This window comes from Tachyglossus aculeatus, chromosome 21, assembly GCF_015852505.1.
Source record: "Tachyglossus aculeatus isolate mTacAcu1 chromosome 21, mTacAcu1.pri, whole genome shotgun sequence".
NCBI lineage: Eukaryota > Metazoa > Chordata > Mammalia > Monotremata > Tachyglossidae > Tachyglossus > Tachyglossus aculeatus.
Window position 1 is genome coordinate 39,277,381 of NC_052086.1, and position 17,852 is coordinate 39,295,232.

The 17,852-nt window shown below is 45.7% G+C and overlaps 1 protein-coding gene across 6 annotated transcripts in view; it reads left to right on the forward strand.

The window, feature by feature from the left end:
• Positions 1-17,852, forward strand: part of CIT (citron rho-interacting serine/threonine kinase) — a 251,152-nt gene that overhangs the window by 195,603 nt on the left and 37,697 nt on the right. For 4 of the 6 annotated variants that reach the window (XM_038762428.1, XM_038762429.1, XM_038762432.1 and 1 more), the window contains 8 exons: positions 2,003-2,200; positions 3,668-3,861; positions 6,934-7,069; positions 8,030-8,134; positions 9,951-10,091; positions 12,906-13,013; positions 15,611-15,773; positions 16,741-16,905. In XM_038762428.1, coding sequence (XP_038618356.1) covers positions 2,003-2,200; positions 3,668-3,861; positions 6,934-7,069; positions 8,030-8,134; positions 9,951-10,091; positions 12,906-13,013; positions 15,611-15,773; positions 16,741-16,905 — 1,210 coding nt within the window. The remainder of the gene's footprint in view (positions 1-2,002; positions 2,201-3,667; positions 3,862-6,933; positions 7,070-8,029; positions 8,135-9,950; positions 10,092-12,905; positions 13,014-15,610; positions 15,774-16,740; positions 16,906-17,852) is intronic. The other 2 variants (XM_038762430.1, XM_038762431.1) reach the window with 1 other exon arrangement.

Below are 17,852 nucleotides of genomic sequence, written 5' to 3' on the forward strand. Positions count from 1 at the left end.
AGCGCTTAACAAATGCCATTATTATTATTATTATTATTATATATAATTCTATTTATATTGATGCTATTGATGCTTATCTACTTGTTTTGTTTTGCTCTGTGTCTCCCCCCTTCTAGACTCTGAGCCCGTTGTTGGGTAGGGATTGTCTCTGTTGCCGAATTTTACTTTCCAAGCGCTTAGTACAGTGCTCTGCACACAGTTAGCACTCAATAAATATGATTGAATGAATGAATGGATGAATTTCAAAGCACACTCGATTTCTTACCACTAAAGCGCAGCCACTCTAACATTTCGTGGCGGGCAGGGAACGTGTCTACCAACCCTCTCCAGTGTGTGGCCCAGTGGATAGAGCACAGATGTGGCAGTCGGAAGGACCTGGGTTCTAATCCCGGCTCCACCACTTCATTCAATCATTCAATCGTATTTATTGAGCGCTTACTGTGTGCAGAACACTGTACTAAGCGCTTGGGAAGTACAAGTTGGCAACATATAGAGACGGTCCCTACCCAACAATGGGCTCACTGTCTAGAAGACTGTCTAGTCTAGAAGACTAGAAGAAGGCTGTCTAGAAGTCATTCATTCATTCATTGTTGTATTTATTGAGCGCTTACTGTGTGCAGAGCACTGTACTAAGCGCTTGGGAAGTACAAGTTGGCAACATATAGAGACAGTCCCTACCCAACAGCGGGCTCACAGTCTAGAAGGGGGAGACAGACAACAAAACAAAACATATAAACCAAATAAAATAAATAGAATAAATATGTACAAGTAAAATAAATAAATAGAGTAATAAATATGTACAAACATATATACATATATACAGTCTGCTGTGTGACCTTGGACAAGTCACTTCACTTCTCCGCTGTTACAGATGAGGTAACTGAGGCACAGAGAGATGAGGTAACTGAGGCACAGAGACATGAAGCGACTTGCCCAAAGTTTCAAAGTAGATGAGCGGCGATCTCTTACGCTTGATCCGTAAGTGATTCTTACGGATCGACCCCAAGGTCAAGTATGAAATGAGTAATAATAATAATAGTAATAATAACGGTATTTGTTAAGCACTGACTATATGTTCTAAGCGCTGGAGTAGATCCAAGGTAATCAGGCTGTCCCACGTGGGGCTCACACTCAATCAATCAATCAATCAATCGTATTTACTGAGCACTTACTGTGTGCAGAGCACTGTACTAAGTGCTTGGGAAGTACAAGTTGGCAACATATAGAGACAGTCCCTACCCAACAGTGGGCTCACAGTCTGAAAGGGGGAGACAGAGAACAAAACCAAGCATACTAACAAAATAAAATAAATAGAATAGATATGTACAAGTAAAATAAATAGAGTAATCATCAATCATATTTATTGAGCGCTTACTGTGTGCAGAGCACTGTACTAAGCGCTTGGGAAGTACAAGTTGGCAACATATAGAGACAGTCCCTACCCAGCAGTGGGCGCACACTCTAAAAGGGGGAGACAGAGAACAAAACCAAACATACTAACAGAATAAAATAAATAGAATAGATATGTACAAGTAAAGTAAATAAATAAATAGAGTAACAAATATGTACAAACATATATACATATATACAGGTGCTGTGAGGAGGGGAAGGAGGTAAGATGGGGGGATGGAAAGGGGGATGAGGGGGAGAGGAAGGAAGGGGCTCAGTCTGGGAAGACTCGTAATCCCCATTGTACAGATGAGGTAACTGAGGCCCAGAGAAGTTAAATGACTTGCCCAATGTCACACAGTGGTGGAGCCGGGATTAGAACCCGCGTCCCAGGCCTGTGCTCTTTCCATGGGCCATACAGCTTCCATGGAGCCATGGGCTAGTGTCTGCAGCCCATAGGTGATTCTAGAAGGAGGGGAAGGAAAAAAAAAAAAGCCCGAGCTGTCTTTCCGGAGAAATATCCTTGTGGAGTTCCAACTCTGGGACTCAACGGGAAAGAATCCTAATCGAAGAGGAAGAATCGGTCTCCAATGCAGTTCCTCCACCGTCCTAGGTGATCACGGACTTGGAGGAGCAATTGAACCAGCTGACCGAGGACAACGCCGAGCTGAACAATCAGAACTTCTACCTGTCCAAACAACTGGACGAGGCCTCCGGCGCCTCGGATGAGATCGTGCAGCTGCGGAGCGAGGTGGATCATCTCCGCAGGGAAATCACCGAGCGGGAGATGCAGCTCACCAGCCAGAAACAAGTAAGAGTGGAAAAATTCCCCCATCTCCGCCCCAGCTAACGGGAGGGAGAATTCCCAGCTCTGGGGTTGGAAGGGTTTGCAGGAGGGGATGTGGCTTTCAATAACTAGTTCTTGTCACGGTGCCGAGGATTGGGGCTTTTTCATTCATCCATTCATTCAATTAATCACATTTATTGAGCACCTACTGTGGACAGAGCACTGTACTAAGCACTTGGAAGAGTACAGAACAACAATAAACACACACATTCCCTACCCCCAGTGATCTTATAATATGCTGGGGGGAGACGGACAAATGTGTCTGTTTATTGTTGTATCGTACTCCCCCAAGTGCTTAGTACAGTGCTCGGCACACAGTAAGTGCTCAATCGATCGATCAATCAATCAATCGTATTTATTGAGCGCTTACTGTGTGCAGAGCACTGTACTAAGTGCTTGGGAAGTACAAGTTGGCAACATATAGAGACAGTCCCTACCCAACAGTGGGCTCACAGTCTAGAAGGGGGAGACAGAGAACAAAACCAAACATATTAACAAAATAAAATAGAATAGATATGTACAAGTAAAATAGAGTAACGAATATGTACAAACATATATACATATATACAGGTGCTGTGGGGAAGGGAAGGAGGTAAGACGGGGGGGATGGAGAGGGGGACGCTCAGTGAATATGCCTGAATGAATGAGTGAATGAATTAAAAGAAATAGATGACAGATATGGGCCTAGGTGCTGCGGGGCTGGGAGGGGGGAATGAACAGAGGGAGCAAGTCAGGATGACGCAGAAGGGAGTGGGAGAAGAGGAAAAATTTACTCTATTTATTTATTTATTTATTTATTTTACTTGTACATTTCTATCCTACTTATTTTATTTTGTTGGTATGTTTGGTTCTGTTCTCTGTCTCCCCCTTTTAGACTGTGAGCCCACTGTTGGGTAGGGACTGTCTCTATGTGATGCCAATTTGTACTTCCCAAGCGCTTAGTACAGTGCTCTGCACATAGTAAGCGCTCAATAAATACGATTGATTGATTGATTGAAAAAGGGACTTAGGGAAGACTTCTTGGAGGAGATGTGCCCTCGGTAATGGATTTGTGTATTTTCTCGAACTTGCTCGTGAAGAATTGACAAAAAGACCCACAGTAATCTTTGAGAGGTGTCGACACTCATATATTGAGGAAGACGAATGTCTTGGGACCCTTAAAGTTTCCCCAATTCAGACCCCTCGGGGGGTGTTTTGAGCACCCTGATCGATGTCTAAATACACCATTCCGCTTAAGACAACCCCAGAATGATCATTCCTCACCTCCCTGGGTTCAGTTTGCATGGGCGGGAGTGTAGCTGGGAAAAGGAATACCTCGTGCCTCGCTTATTGGGTCCACATTTGGACTTCGGAAAGCCAGAGCGGTGAGTCGGCCCCGTAGAAAATCCCCGCTTGCCGTGAGAAGTGAGGGTTGACGGTTCTGATTTCCAGACGATGGAGGCCTTGAAGACCACGTGTACGATGCTGGAAGAGCAAGTGATGGACTTAGAGGCCCTCAACGACGAGCTGCTCGAAAAAGAACGTCAGTGGGAGGCTTGGCGGAGCGTTCTCGGCGACGAGAAGTCCCAGTTCGAATGTCGAGTTCGCGAATTACAGAGGATGCTGGATACTGAGAAGCAGAGCAGGTGCGGTTATCCATTTTGGAAAGACTTTCGCAGGCTTCTGGGTGAGACACTGTTCACCTAGGGAATGTAGAATGAGAAACGCATGATTTTGGCGGAGATCAACCGAAGTCGTGAATTGGGAAGCTGTAGTGGCCTTTTTGAGGGGTTGAATGTGGAATCGTACCCAGGACACCACTTCCCCTCCCTCTTTTGTGTGTCAAAACACTGGGTTACAGATAAGCGATAACTAGAAAATACATTTTCAGTGGGTTTCTTCATCATGATCAACACTGGCAAACTAGTCATAGTTTAATCCCTCTGTATGATGTCTTCTTTACATAAGGAAGCAGGATCATTTTAGTAGTAGGGGGAAGTATTATAACAAATTTACAGAAGCGAGTTTCTGCTGAGCTGCAAGAGAGCTGAGCCAAATGATGAAAAAATTCAAATGTCTCTGTCCTTTTATCCTGAAAAAGAATCCCATGCCTATGGGTTTGCTTCCTCAGTGATTTCTAGGTGTATATATTTATATATCTACATATATATGTGTTACATATACATTAAAAACCTAGCAGAATATGCTATATCTACTTGCATAATGACATGCTGTTTTGTATATTTTTTATCCCGGCTCCACCACTTATCTCCTGCGTGACCCTGGGCAAGTCATTTCACTTCTTTGGGCCTCAGTCCCCTCACCTGTAAAATGGGGATTAAAAGTGTGAGCCACTTGAAGGACAGGGGCTGTATCTGACCTGATTTACTTGTATCCACCCAAACGCTTAGTGCAGTGCCTGGCACATAGTAAGTGCTTAACATATACCATCATTATCATTATTATTATTACTGTCATTACTATTATTCAATACCAAAACAAGGGTGGGGCTTCTCCGAAGGGTCAAATGAGAATCATGTCTAGCAGTAAGAGAAGCAGCATGGACCAGTGGAAGTGCATGATCCTGGGAGTCATAGGACCTGGGTTCTAATCCTGGAACTGCTGCTTGTCTGCTGTATGACCATAGGCAAGTCACTTCTCCATGCCTCAGTTATCTCATCCGTAAGAAGACTGTGAGTCCCATGCGGGGTCCGGATTGTATCCAGCCTGATCACCTTGTAGCTACCCCAAAGCAGCGTGGCTCAGTGGAAAAGAGCCCGGGCTTTGGAGTCAGAGGTCACAGGTTCAAATCCCAGCTCTGCCAATTGTCAGCTGTGTGACTTTGGGCAAGTCACTTAGCTTTTCTGGGCCTCAGTTACCTCATCTGTAAAATGGGGATTAAGACTGTGGGCCCCATGTGGGACAACCTGATCACCTTGTAACCGTCCCAAGTGCTTTGAACAGTGCTTTGCACATAGTAAGCGCTTAGAACAGTGCTTTGCACATAGTAAGCAGTTAATAAATGCCATTATTATTATTATAAATGCCATTATTATTGTTATAAATGTCATTATTATTATTATTATTATGAGTACCTGCATATAATCAATCAATGGTATTTATTAAGCACTTACTCTGAGCAGAGCGCTCTACTAAGCGCATGGGAGAGCATAGTATGATAGAGTGGTAGACACATTCCTGCCCACAAAAAGCTTACAATCTCGAGTGAACACTTAACAAATAACATTAAAAAATAAATGAATAAATAAGAGGAGCAAGAGGTGGAAGAGTAAGGGAGATGGCAAAGTAGTATAGGTGGCTTTTTGGACTGTATACTCATTGAGGGCAGGGAACATATCTACAAACTCTAATTGCATTATCTGAAGTGCTTAGTACAGTGCTCTGCACACAGTAAGCGTTCAATAAATACAGTTGATTGATCGATTGATTAAGGGCTCTGAAGGGGCAGGGAAGAAAATAGAGGTGTGAGCGTTCATTCGACTCTGTTAAGCGCTTATTGTGTGCAGAGCACTGTACTAAACACTTGGGAAAGTACAATAAAGCAATAAGGAATGACAATCCCTGCCCACAACAAGCTCACAGTGTAGAGGGGGAGAGACAGACATCAGTACAAATAAACAGACACCAATATGATTAAATAAAATTACAGATCTATACATAAGTACTGTAGGGTACGGAGAAGGGGAAAGAGGAAAGGGAGCAAGTCGGGGCGATGCAGAAGAGAATGGGAGACGAAGAAAAGTGGGGATTATGATGGGAAGGCCTCTTGGAGGAGGTGTGCTTTCAGTAAGGGTTCGAAGCGGGGGAGAGTTATCGTCTGGAGGATTTGAGGAGGGAAGTGGGTCCAGGACTGAGATGGGACGTGGGTCAGGGGTTGGCGGCAAGACAGGCGAGATCAAGGCCTAGTGAGAAGGTTAGCAGCAGAGGAGCGGAGGGTGCAGACTGGGTTGTAGAAGGAGAGAAGGGAGGTGAGATAAGAGGGAGCAAGGTGATGGACTGCTTTAAAGCCAATGGTGAGGAGTTTTCATTTGATACAGAGGAGGATAGGCGACCACTGGAGATTTTTGAGGAGGGAGGTGAATGTCCCGAACGTTTCTGTAGAAAAATGATCTGGGCAGCAGAGTGAAGTCTGGACTGGAGTGGGGAGAGACAGGGGGTTGATAGGTCAGCAAGTAGGCTGATGCAGTAATCCAGGCGGGATAGGATGAGTGATTGTATTAACGTGGTAGCAGTTTGGATGGACAGGAAAGGGGGGATTTTAGCGATGTTGAGAAGTTGGGGCCGACAGGATTCGGTGACGGATTGAATATGTGGGTTGAATGAGAGAGAGGAGCCAAGGATAAGGCCAAGGTTACGGGCTTGTGAGACAGCAAGGATGGCGGTGCCGTCAGCAGTGATGAGAAAGTCCCGGGGAGGACAGGGTTTGGGTGGGAAAATAAGGAGCTCTGTTTTGGACATGTTAAGTTGAGGTGACAGGAGGGCATGCAAGTAGAGATGTCTTGAAGGCAGGAGGCGATGCGAGCAGTGGATCTGAGATGGTAGAGCTGAAAGCGAAAAAAAAAAGGTTAATTTGAGAGAAGCAAAGAGTCTGAGCTGGGGTGATTCTCCACTTGTCAGAGCTTAAATTTGTGGCTGGGTTTTCGCTCCACCGCAGTGGTAACGTGTGTGCTGAAAATGAGACCATTTATTTCTGACAGAGTGCGAGCAGATCAGCGTATTACCGAGTCTCGTCAAGTCGTGGAACTGGCCGTGAAGGAGCACAAAGCAGAAATCCTGGCTCTGCAGCAAGCCCTGAAGGAGCAGAAACTCAAAGCTGAGAGTCTTTCCGATAAGGTCAGAACTTTTCCTTTTTCTTCATAGGAAATGACATCGGTTCCTCTGAGGAGTAATTATGGGAAATTCGTGTTCCCAGAAGTGACCATCCCCAGTTCATTCATTCGTTCATTCAATCGTATTTATTGAGCGCTTACTGTGTGCAGAGCACTGTACTAAGTGCTTGGGAAGTACAAGTTTGCAACATATAGAGATGGTCCCTACCCAACAGTTCTAGGGAGCAGGGGAACAGAAAAGCTAAGGAAAAATAAATATCGGACAGAACCTATCTCCCCCCACCAGAAATTAGGTTTTAATAATAATAATAATAATGGTATTTGTTAAGTGCTTACTGTGTGCCAAGCACTGTTCTAAGCGCTGGGGTAGATACAAGGCAATCAGGTTGTCCCACGTGGGGCTCACAGTCTTAATCCCCATTTTATAGATGAGGTAAAATTGAGGCACAGGGAAATGAAGTGGCTTGCCCAAAGTCACACAGCTGACAAGTGGCGGAGCCGGGATTAGAACCCACGACCTCTGACTCCCAAGGCTGGGCTCTTTCCACTGAGCCATGCTGCTTCTTCTTTAAGGCAGAGAAGCTTCGGTGAAATCCAACGCGGTGGGCTCCAATAAAGTGACATGAACCAAAACTCCCGGAGGCACTTGGAAGTACAGGTTTCCCTTTCCAGGGTCCAATAATAATAATTATGGTATTTGTTAAGTGCTTACTAGACTCTAAACTCACTGTGGGCAGGGAATGTGCCTGTTACGTTTCTGGATTGGACTCTCCCAAGCGCTTAGTACAGTTCCAAGTTCTTAGTACAGTAATCTGCACACAGTAAGCGCGCAATAAATGCGATTGAATGAATGCTCCGCACACAGTAAGCGCTCAAGAAGTACAACTGACCGACTCGACTGAATGTTTTGGGTTGGAAATGAGTTTTACACCTAATTCCCTGGTTACCCTTTCCACCTGCGTAGCTCAATGACCTGGAGAAGAAGCACGCTATGCTTGAAATGAACGCCCGAAGCTTACAGACGAAACTCGAGACCGAACGAGAGCTCAAACAGAGACTTTTGGAAGAGGTAAATATGGGAGGGCGGAGAACGGGGCAGGAAATGTGTCTTACCGACTCTTGTTCTATTGTACTTACTCTCCTAAGCGCTTAGTACAGTGCTCTGCACCCAGGAAGCTCTCAGTATATACCATACTGAGAAGCAGTATGGCTCATATATACCATCATATATACCAAAGAAGCAGCATGGCTCAGTGGAAAGAGCACGGGCTTTGGAGTCAGAGGTCATGGGTTCAAATCCTGACTCCGCCACATGACTGCTGTGTGACCTTGGGCAAGTCACTTAACTTCTCTGAGCCTCAGTTACCTCAACTGTAAAATGGGGATTAAGACTGTGAGCCCCACGTGGGACAACTTAATCACCTTGTATCCCCCCCAGAGCTTAGAACAGTGCTCTGCACATAGTAAGCGCTTAACAAATGCTATCACTATTATTATTATTATTACCATTGGAATGATCTCAGTTGATAACAGTGAAAGTGTAAAAATGAAATTGGCTTCCAGGTGGCGATTCCTTGAAACTAAGAGAATCAATGGTAAGATTAAAAATCAAGCCACTCCTGATTAGTTTGTATCTACCCCAGCGCTTAGTACGGTGCCTGGCATATAGTAAGTGCTTAACAAATAACCATAAAAAAAAAAGAGAGGAGAAAACCAAAGTCCATTAGTGTATCCCTATCCTTAAATTGACAAGAAGCAGATGCAGGGATGGGATAGGGGTTGCTTCTGTCCGGAGCCTCAAAGAGGGCTTTTCCATCCATCACCCTGCAGTGTGGCTCAGTGGAAAGAGCCTGGGCTTTGGAATCAGAGGTCATGGGTTCAAATCCCGGCTCTGCCAGTTGTCAGCTGTGTGACTTTGGGTAAGTCACTTCACTTCTCTGTGCCTCAGTGACCTCATCTGGAAAATGGGGATGAAGACTGTGAGCCTCACGTGGGACAACCTGATCACCTTGGAACCTCCCCAGCGCTTAGAACAGTGCTTTGCACATAGTAAGCGCTTAATAAATGCCGGCATTATTATTATTACTCCTTACCTCCTCAGGAGATGGAGTTCTTTCTAGGAACCATCAAATTTTAATTTGCAAAAATCTCTAAAAATCCCTACGGCTGATGTATATGAGAAATCCACAGAGAAAAACCTATAGTTAACTCAGTCACCAGAGTAGAATGTTTTATTTCTTTTAAAGAAGGTTTTCATCCAGGGCATCCAAGCAGTTGGTTTGTGAAGACCTACTGTGTGACTTAGTGGAAAGAGCACGGGCTTGGAAGCCAGAGCTTGTGGGTTCTAATACTGGCTCTGCCACGTATAATAATAATGATGGCATTTATTAAGTGCTTACTATGTGCAAGGCACTGTTCTAAGTGCTGGGGAGGTTACAAGGTGATCAGGCTGTCCCACGAGGGGATCACAGTCTTCATCCGTATTTTACAGGTGAGAGAACTGAGGCACAGAGAAGTTGAGTGACTTGCCCAAAGTCACCCAGCTGACAGTTGGCGGAGGCGGGATTTGAACCCATGACCTCTGACTCCAAAGCCTGGGCTCTTTCCACTGAGCCACACTGCTTCTCTGTATCAACTGTGTGACTTTGGGCTTGTCACTTAACTTCTCTGTACCTCATCTGTAAATGGAGATGAAGATTGTGAGCCCCACGTGGGACAACCTGATTACCTTGTATCTACCCCAGCACTTAGAGCAGTGCTTGACCCGTTGTAAGCGCCTAACAAATACCATCATCATTATTATTATTATTATACTTAATCAAGGTGCTTGAAATGCACCATCAAAATAATTCTGTGTGTGTGTTTTGTTTGTTTTCCTCTACCAGCAAGCCAAACTACAGCAGCAAATGGACCTGCAGAAGAATCACATCTTCCGCCTGACCCAAGGATTGCAGGAGGCTTTAGACCGGGCTGATCTGCTGAAGACAGAACGGAGCGATCTCGAGTACCAACTGGAAAACATTCAGGTGAGGAGCTGAAAAACCTGGTAGATTGAAGCCGTTGCTGTTTGTGGGGAGAGTCGGGGGAAAGAGGGATAATCGCCTCCCAAGAAAATGGTAAAGTCTGCTTGGCCATCCCTTTTAGGACTGAGTCGGCGGGAAGTTTTAGCTGTTGAACTTCCCACGTTGATTGCCCCTTCTGTCATATTGAGGAAGTTTCAGTCCTGGGCCAAAGTCGGTATTAATAGTAATAATAATAATAACAACAATAATTATTATGGTACTTGTTAAGCGCTTACTAAGTGCCAAGCGCTGTTCTAAGCACTGGGGTAGTACAGCGTGGCCTAGTTGGATAGAACCCAGGCCTGGGAATCAGAAGGTCGTGGGTTCTAATCCCCGCTCCGCCGCTTGTCTGCTGTGTGACCATGGGCAAGTCACTTCACTTCTCTGGGCCTCTGTTTCCTCATCTATAAAGTGGAGCTTGAGACTGTGAGCCCCATGTGGGACAGGGACTGTGTGCAACCCAATTATCTTGTCTCTATCCCAGCACTTAGAACAGTGCTTTGCACATAGTAAGCACTTAATAAACGCCATCATTATTATATTACATCTAAACAGAACTCCTCTTCCTTCCCCTCCAAAACTTCCCCTTCCTCTCTTCCTCACTGTCCCATCTCAGTTCACTCATTCAGTCTTATTTATTGAGCGCTTACTGTGTGCAGAGCACTGTACTACGTTGATAAGCACCCCCACCATTTTCCCCGTCTGAGAAGCTCACAACCTTGGTATCATCCTCTACTCCTCTCTGCCTTTCCGCTCTCACTTTCAGTTCTTCCCGCTAAATCCTTCCTACAGAACGTCTCCCAGATCTGCCCCTTCCCTTTCCCCCCAAACTGCTCCCATCTTGGTACAATCCATGGTCATATTTTGGCTGGAATATTGGATCAACTTCGTCGCTGGTCTCCCAGCCTCTAGCCTCTCCCCACATCAGTCTTACGACTTATTGCTGTATCGATCATCTTCATGAAACCTCGATGACTCATATCTCTCCTCTCCTCAAAACCCTCCGGTGGGAATAATTTCCTGGCCCCCAGAGCCTTATGATGCCATTAGCCAGCTCTAGCTCCCATGAACATATTTCATCATCATTGTTGCTATTTTAATGAGCACTTTCTGCGTACTAAGTGCTTGGCAGAGTTGGTTAGACCCATTCCCTGCCCACAACAAGCTTGCAGTCCAGAGGGGAAGACCTCTATTTATAACTATTTTCAGTGCTCTCGTTTATATATTTATTCGGTTCATTCAATCGTATTTATTAAGCGCTTACTGTGTGCCGAGCACTGTACTAAGCGCTTGGGAAGTCCAAGTTGGCAACATATAGAGACGGTCCCTACCCAACAGTGGGCTCACAGTCTAGAAGGGGGAGACAGAGAACAAAACAAACCATATTAACAAAATAAAATAAATAGAATAAATATGTACAAGTAAAATAAATACAGTAATAAATCCGTACAAACATATATACTTATATACAGGTGCTGTGGGGAAGGGAAGGAGGTAAGGCGGGGGGATGGAGAGGGAGAGGAGGTGCAATTATTTATTTGGATCATGCCTGTAAATATTTTTATATTTCTCTTCCCCTTTAGAGTGTGAGCTCCTTGTTGCCAGGGAATAACATGATGTTTTCGTACTCTGTACTTCCCAAGCGCCTGGTAATCAATCAATCAATCAATCGTATTCATTGAGCGCTTACTGTGTGCTGAGCACTGTACTAAGCGCTTGGGAAGTACAAGTTGGCAACACATAGAGAAACACCTATCACATATCAGAAACACCACCTCATTTTCTCCCGAGAGGATTGGTGCTGGTATGTTTACGCAAACACACTCCCATTTTGAGGCCCAGATGCTCCAATAAATAGATATGGACATTACCTGAAAACTCAAGAATGTCATAAATCTCAGGGTGAATTAGACTGGATTTCCACATCTGTCTCCCCCATTACCGTGCCATATAATGATGGTATTTGTTAAGCGCTCACTATGGGCAAAGCACTGTTCTAAGCGCTGGGGGGGTTACAAGGTGATCAGGTCCCACGGGGGGCTCACAGTCTTAACCCCCCATTCTACAGATGAGGCAACAGGCACAGAGAAGTGACTTGCCCAAAGTCACCCAGCTGACAGTTGCTAGAGCCGAGATTTGAACCCATGACCTCTGACTCCAAAGCCCGGGCTCTTTCCACTGAGCCACGTTGCTTCTCCATAGAGGGCTTAGCAAGTAGAGAAGCAGTGTGGTCTAATGGATAGTACACAGGCCTGAGAGGCAGAAGGACCTGGGTTCTAGTCCTCGCTCCGCCACTTATCTGCTGCGTGACCATGGACAAGTCACTTCACTTCTCTGTGCCTCAGGAAAATGGGCATTAAGACCGTGAGTCCTTATGTGGGAGGGGGACTGTGTCCAACTTGATTAGCTTATCAAGCTTATCAAACCCCAGCATTTAGTACAGTGCCTGGCATATAGTTAAGTGTTGAACAAATATCATAAAAAATACCATTTAGAAAGCAAACAAAATAAGGTCCTAAAATTAGCCTGTCCGAGATCAAACAATCAATCGGTGGTATTTATTGAGTGCTTACTCTATTCAGAGCCCCGTTCTAAGCACTTGGGAGAGTATAAAACTAGGGAATGAGCAGACGCGTTCGTTGCCTTTCACAACTTACAGCTTAGAGGGGGAGACAGAAGTTAATAGGAATAAATCATTTCCCAGTGCAAGTCCAGACGAGAAACAAATTAACGTCACATTCTCTTTGCCATTGATTTTCTTTTCTGTGCCTTTTTCAGGTTCTCTATTCTCATGAAAAGGTGAAAATGGAGGGCACAATTTCCCAGCAAACCAAACTCATCGACTTTCTGCAAGCCAAGATGGACCAGCCGGTTAAGAAGAAAAAGGTGGGTGAAAGCGTTTGAGAAACAGGACTCTGCATCTCCATTTCATAATCGACGATGGCCCCGAGACCGTCGGGATGCCGTCACGTTTAGGAAGCTGGAAGGGGATACCTAGGTACACGAAAGGGTATACGTCACCCGCATATATGCAGCGTTGCTCAGTGGAAAGAGCCCGGGCTTTGGAGTCAGAGGTCATGGGTTCAAATCCCGGCTCTGCCAATTGTCGGCTGTGTGACTTTGGGCAGGTCACTTAACATCTCTGGGCCTCATTTACCTCATCTGTAAAATGGGGATGAAGACTGTGAGCCCCACGTGGGACAACCTGATCACCTCCCCAGCTCTTAGAACAGTGCTTTGCACATAGTAAGCACTTAATAAATGTCATTATTATTATTATTATTAATGAATGAATTTTGAAAAAAATTCTAATCCTTGATAGAGACTCATCTTGGTAGAAAAAAAGGAATTTTAAGGTTCTTGATACCATAAATTGAGATTTGAGTCATTTCGTTAAGCCACCTTATCTTAGTGGCTGTTGATGTTTTGGTGACCATAAAGGTGATGACCACTGTGGACGGAGGGTCATTTGTAGAGGAGTTGGGGGGAAAGCAAAAGGATGCTGCAGCTCTCCTCTCCTCGCTCCCCAACCCCCTCATCTTTTAATTGAAACACTTCTGTATATAAGAGATGTACCATCTACCGATTAGGGAGTCAGAAGGACCTGGGTTCTAATCCCGGCTCCACCACCTGTCTGCTCTGCGACCTCGGGCAAGTCGCTTCACTTCTCCGGGCCTAAATTACCTCATCTGTAAAAGAGAGATTAAGACTTTGAGCCCCACATGGGACAGAGACTATGTCCAACCTGATTAGCTCATCTCCACCCCAGCGCTTAGAGGAGTGCTTGACACACAGTAATAATAATCATAATAATAATAATGATGGCATTTGTTAAGCGCATACTATGTGACAAGCCCTGGTGGGGGGGGGGATAAAGGGTGATCACGTTGTCCCACACGGGGCTCACAGTCTTAATCCCGATTTTACAGATGAGGTAACTGAGGCTCAGAGAAGTTAAGTGACTTGCCCAGGTCACACAGCAGATATGTGGGGGAGCCAGGACTAGAACCCATGACCTCTGACTCTCAAGCCCGTGTTCTTTCCAATGAGCCATGCTGCTTCTCTAAGCAGTAAGCGTTTACCAAACACCATTATTATTATTATTAGAAGTAGTAGTAGTGGTAGTAGTAGTAGTAGTAGTAGTGGTAGTAGTAGTAGTAGTAGTAGTAGTAATAATAATAAACGTAGACATCAGTTTATCCGAAGGCACCCTGAAAAAATGCATCCTACCCAGTATTTTGACAAATGCATTGAAGATCTTGCGGTAAGAGTTTGGGGGTCACAGACCTACGAAATCTGGCCTGAACTTCAGGAAGCAAAGAGCTGTGAGTTCGAAGGAAAAAAAAAAATCTCAGGGGAATTGACTACCTGGAAAACCTAGGAGTGGAAGATGGAAGCCATCGGCCTGCATAAATTCTACCCTCCCCTCCCCTCGGGGAATTGGCCCAGGTAGCAGGGCCGGCTGCAGCAAACCTCTCCTGAGGAGATTCTGCAGGAAAGTCTTTTCCCACAAAATCCGTGACGCTGTATGAGTCTGTTAGCTCTCCGAGTTTGGGATTGATTTAATACAATCACAACGAAGTGGCGGTTGGGACGGTCGGTGAAAGTTTGTCGCTGTCGTTTTTTCAAGTCTCTTTTTGGGTGTTTTCATCAGTGCGATGGTATTTTTTTTTTCTCTACATAGATATTACCATTCCATTTGTGTGCATTTCTTTAATCAGCCCCACACTTGGCTATCACCTTGAACATCTTTCAGAGCATGTCATTTTTCCCAAATCCATTCATCGTTACGCCTTATAATTCAGAATCCTAAGAGAGCCATTCAAGGGAGAGATTGATCTGCCAAACAATCTCTCCTCGACTCCACACTCTGCTTTCCGTTACGAGGATAAAGACGGTCAGAAAATGACTCCTCTGGCTTGGAAATGTTACACGGAAGGGGTTGTGGTCATTATAAAATCTTTTACCTTTAATCTTTTAATCTTTAGAAGCAACACGGTGTAGCGCATAGAGCCCGGGCCTGGGAGTAGAAAGGTCGTGATTTCTAAGCCCGGCTCCACAACTTGTCTGCTGTGTGACCTTGGGCAAGGCACTTGACTTCTCTGTGCCTCCATTCCCTCATCTATAAAATGGGGATTGAGACTGTGAGCCCCACGTGGGACAGGGAACGTGTCCGACCCGATTTGCTTGTATCCACCCCGGTGCTTAGTATAGTGCCTGGCACATAGTAAGAGCTCAAGAAATCCCAATATTATTATTATTATTGTTACTATTATCATTAACCCTCTTGCGGAAAACTTCCGCATCCCTCTTCTTTGCAGCTGAGAAGCGCTGACACCCCCTCAAATGCAATTTTTACTAAATACCCTTACAGTGAGTGTTTGCTCCTGGCTTTTGTGGCTTGAACCTAGCCAGTTTTCCTCTAACTAGTTGGCCACCACCAATTTCTAGGAGTTAGGAGTTATCTCTGTTTCCATTGCTAGGGTTTATTTAGTCGACGGAAAGAGGACCCTGCTTTGCCCTCACAGGTTCCTCTGCAGTACAATGAGCTGAAAGTGGCACTGGAGAAGGAGAAGGCTCGCACTGCGGAGCTGGAGGAGGCCCTTCAGAAAACCCGCATCGAACTCCGATCGGCTCGAGAAGAAGGTAGGAGCTTTACAGGCCCGAGGAACAGAGTCGGTAACCCCCGGCCCGTTGATCGGCTCCCCGTTGGTGTCCTGCTGCGGGAGCTTGGAGGCCAAAAAACAAAATCTGGAGACTGAGCGAAGCTGCTTTCTTTTCTTTCCCCCGCCCCTTTTTTTTTTCCTGGCTTAAAAGCTGACGATTTGAAGATCGTACTAAAATATCTTTATCCCTTAGTGAAATGACTCAGTTAAATGAGCTCATTTTTCTACTGTGTTCCTTCAGAGACAGTACAGGGCCAGTCCATTTCTTGAGCTTAAGGGTTCAAACCCCAGGGTGATGACTTGAGTCCCAGCTGTGGTCACGAGTGCTCTCTCTCTCTCTTCCTTTCTCTCCCTTTCCCTCGCTTTCTCTCTCTCCATCTCCCTTTCTCTCTCTTTCCCTTTCTCCTTCTCTCCCTTTCTTTCTCCTTCTCCCTTCCTCTCTCTCTCTTTCTCTCCCTTTATCTCTCCTTTCCCCTTCCCTCTCTCCCCCCTCCCTCCTTCTCCTTTTCCTTTCCTCCCTCCCTCCCCCCCTTCCTCTCTCTCTCCCTTTCTCTCTCTTCCCTTTCTCCCTCAGCGTGGTTCAGTGGTAAGAGCCCAGGCTTTGGAGTCAGAGGTCATGGGTTCAAATCCCTGCTCCGCCAATTGTCAGCCGGGTGACTTTGGGCAAGTCACTTCATTTCTCTGGGCCTCAGTTCCCTCATCTGGAAAATGGGGATGAAGACTGTGAGCCCCCCATGGGACAACCTGATCACCTTGTAACCTCCCGGGCGCTTAGAACAGTGCTTTGCACATAGTAAGCGTTTAACAAATGCCATCATCATCATCATCATCCCTCTCCCCCCTCCTTTTCTCACTCTCCCTTTCTCCCTCTTCCTTCTCCTCCCGACCCTTCCCTACTCATTCCTTCTCTCCGGGCATTGACGGGCACTATATCTGTCTCTTTAAAGCCGCCCACCGGAAGGCAACAGACCTCCCTCACCCATCCACCCCGGCCACGGCAAGGCAGCAGATCATCATGTCTGCCATAGTGCGTTCCCCAGAGCACCAGCCCAATCCGATCAATCTGCTCGCTCCACCTTCTAGTCGCCGAAAAGAGTCATCCACTCCCGAAGGTAAGTGTCCCGGGATCTGGTTTGGGAAAGCGTATTCTACAGCTACCCCGGGCTCTGGTTTGGGAAAGCGTATTCTACAGCTACAGCGGGGCGTATGCTGCTCGAATGACGAACAGTTATTGGACTTAATGTCCCGAGTGAACAAAAGCCCCGATTCGGTTTACTTTATTTCCTTTCCTCAAGAATATTCATTCATTCGTTCGTTCGATCGTATTTATTGAGCGCTTACTGTGTTCAGAGCACTGGACTAAGCGCTTGGAAAGTACAATTCAGCAACAAGTAGAGACAATCCCTGCCCACAGTGGGCTCACAGTCTAGAATAATAATAATAATGATGGTATTTATTAAGCGCTTACTATGTGCAAAGCACTGTTCTAAGCACTGGGGAGGTAACAAGGCGATCAGGTTGTTCCACGGGGGGCTCACAGTCCTGAATCCCCATTTTCCAGATGAGGTAACTGAGGCCCAGAGAAGTGAAGCGACTTGCCCAAAGTCACCCAGCTGACAATTGGCAGAGCCAGGATTTGAACCCATGACCTACGACTCGAAGGCCCAGGCTCTTTCCACTGAGCCACGCTGCTTCTCTAGAAGCGGGGAGCCAATTCAGACTTTTGTTGGCTTGGCACGGAGAGGAAGTTGATGAGCCATTTCGGCACTGATAAGGGTCTCTCTCCATAATAAGGCTGCTATTTTCTTCTGGTCATTAGTTGTAATAGTATTTCTTAAGCGCTTAGTGCTTGCAGAGTACTGTAATAAGCACTGGGGAAGAACACAAAGGTGCAAATTGGTTATGGTCTCTGTCCCTCGGGGACCTCACGATCTAAGAAAGCGACTTTATAATTACCCTCAGCCCCACAGCACTTATGCATTTATCTTTGTTATATATTATGTATTGTTAATTTATATTAACATCTGGCTTCCCCTCTAGACTGTAAGCTCATTATGGG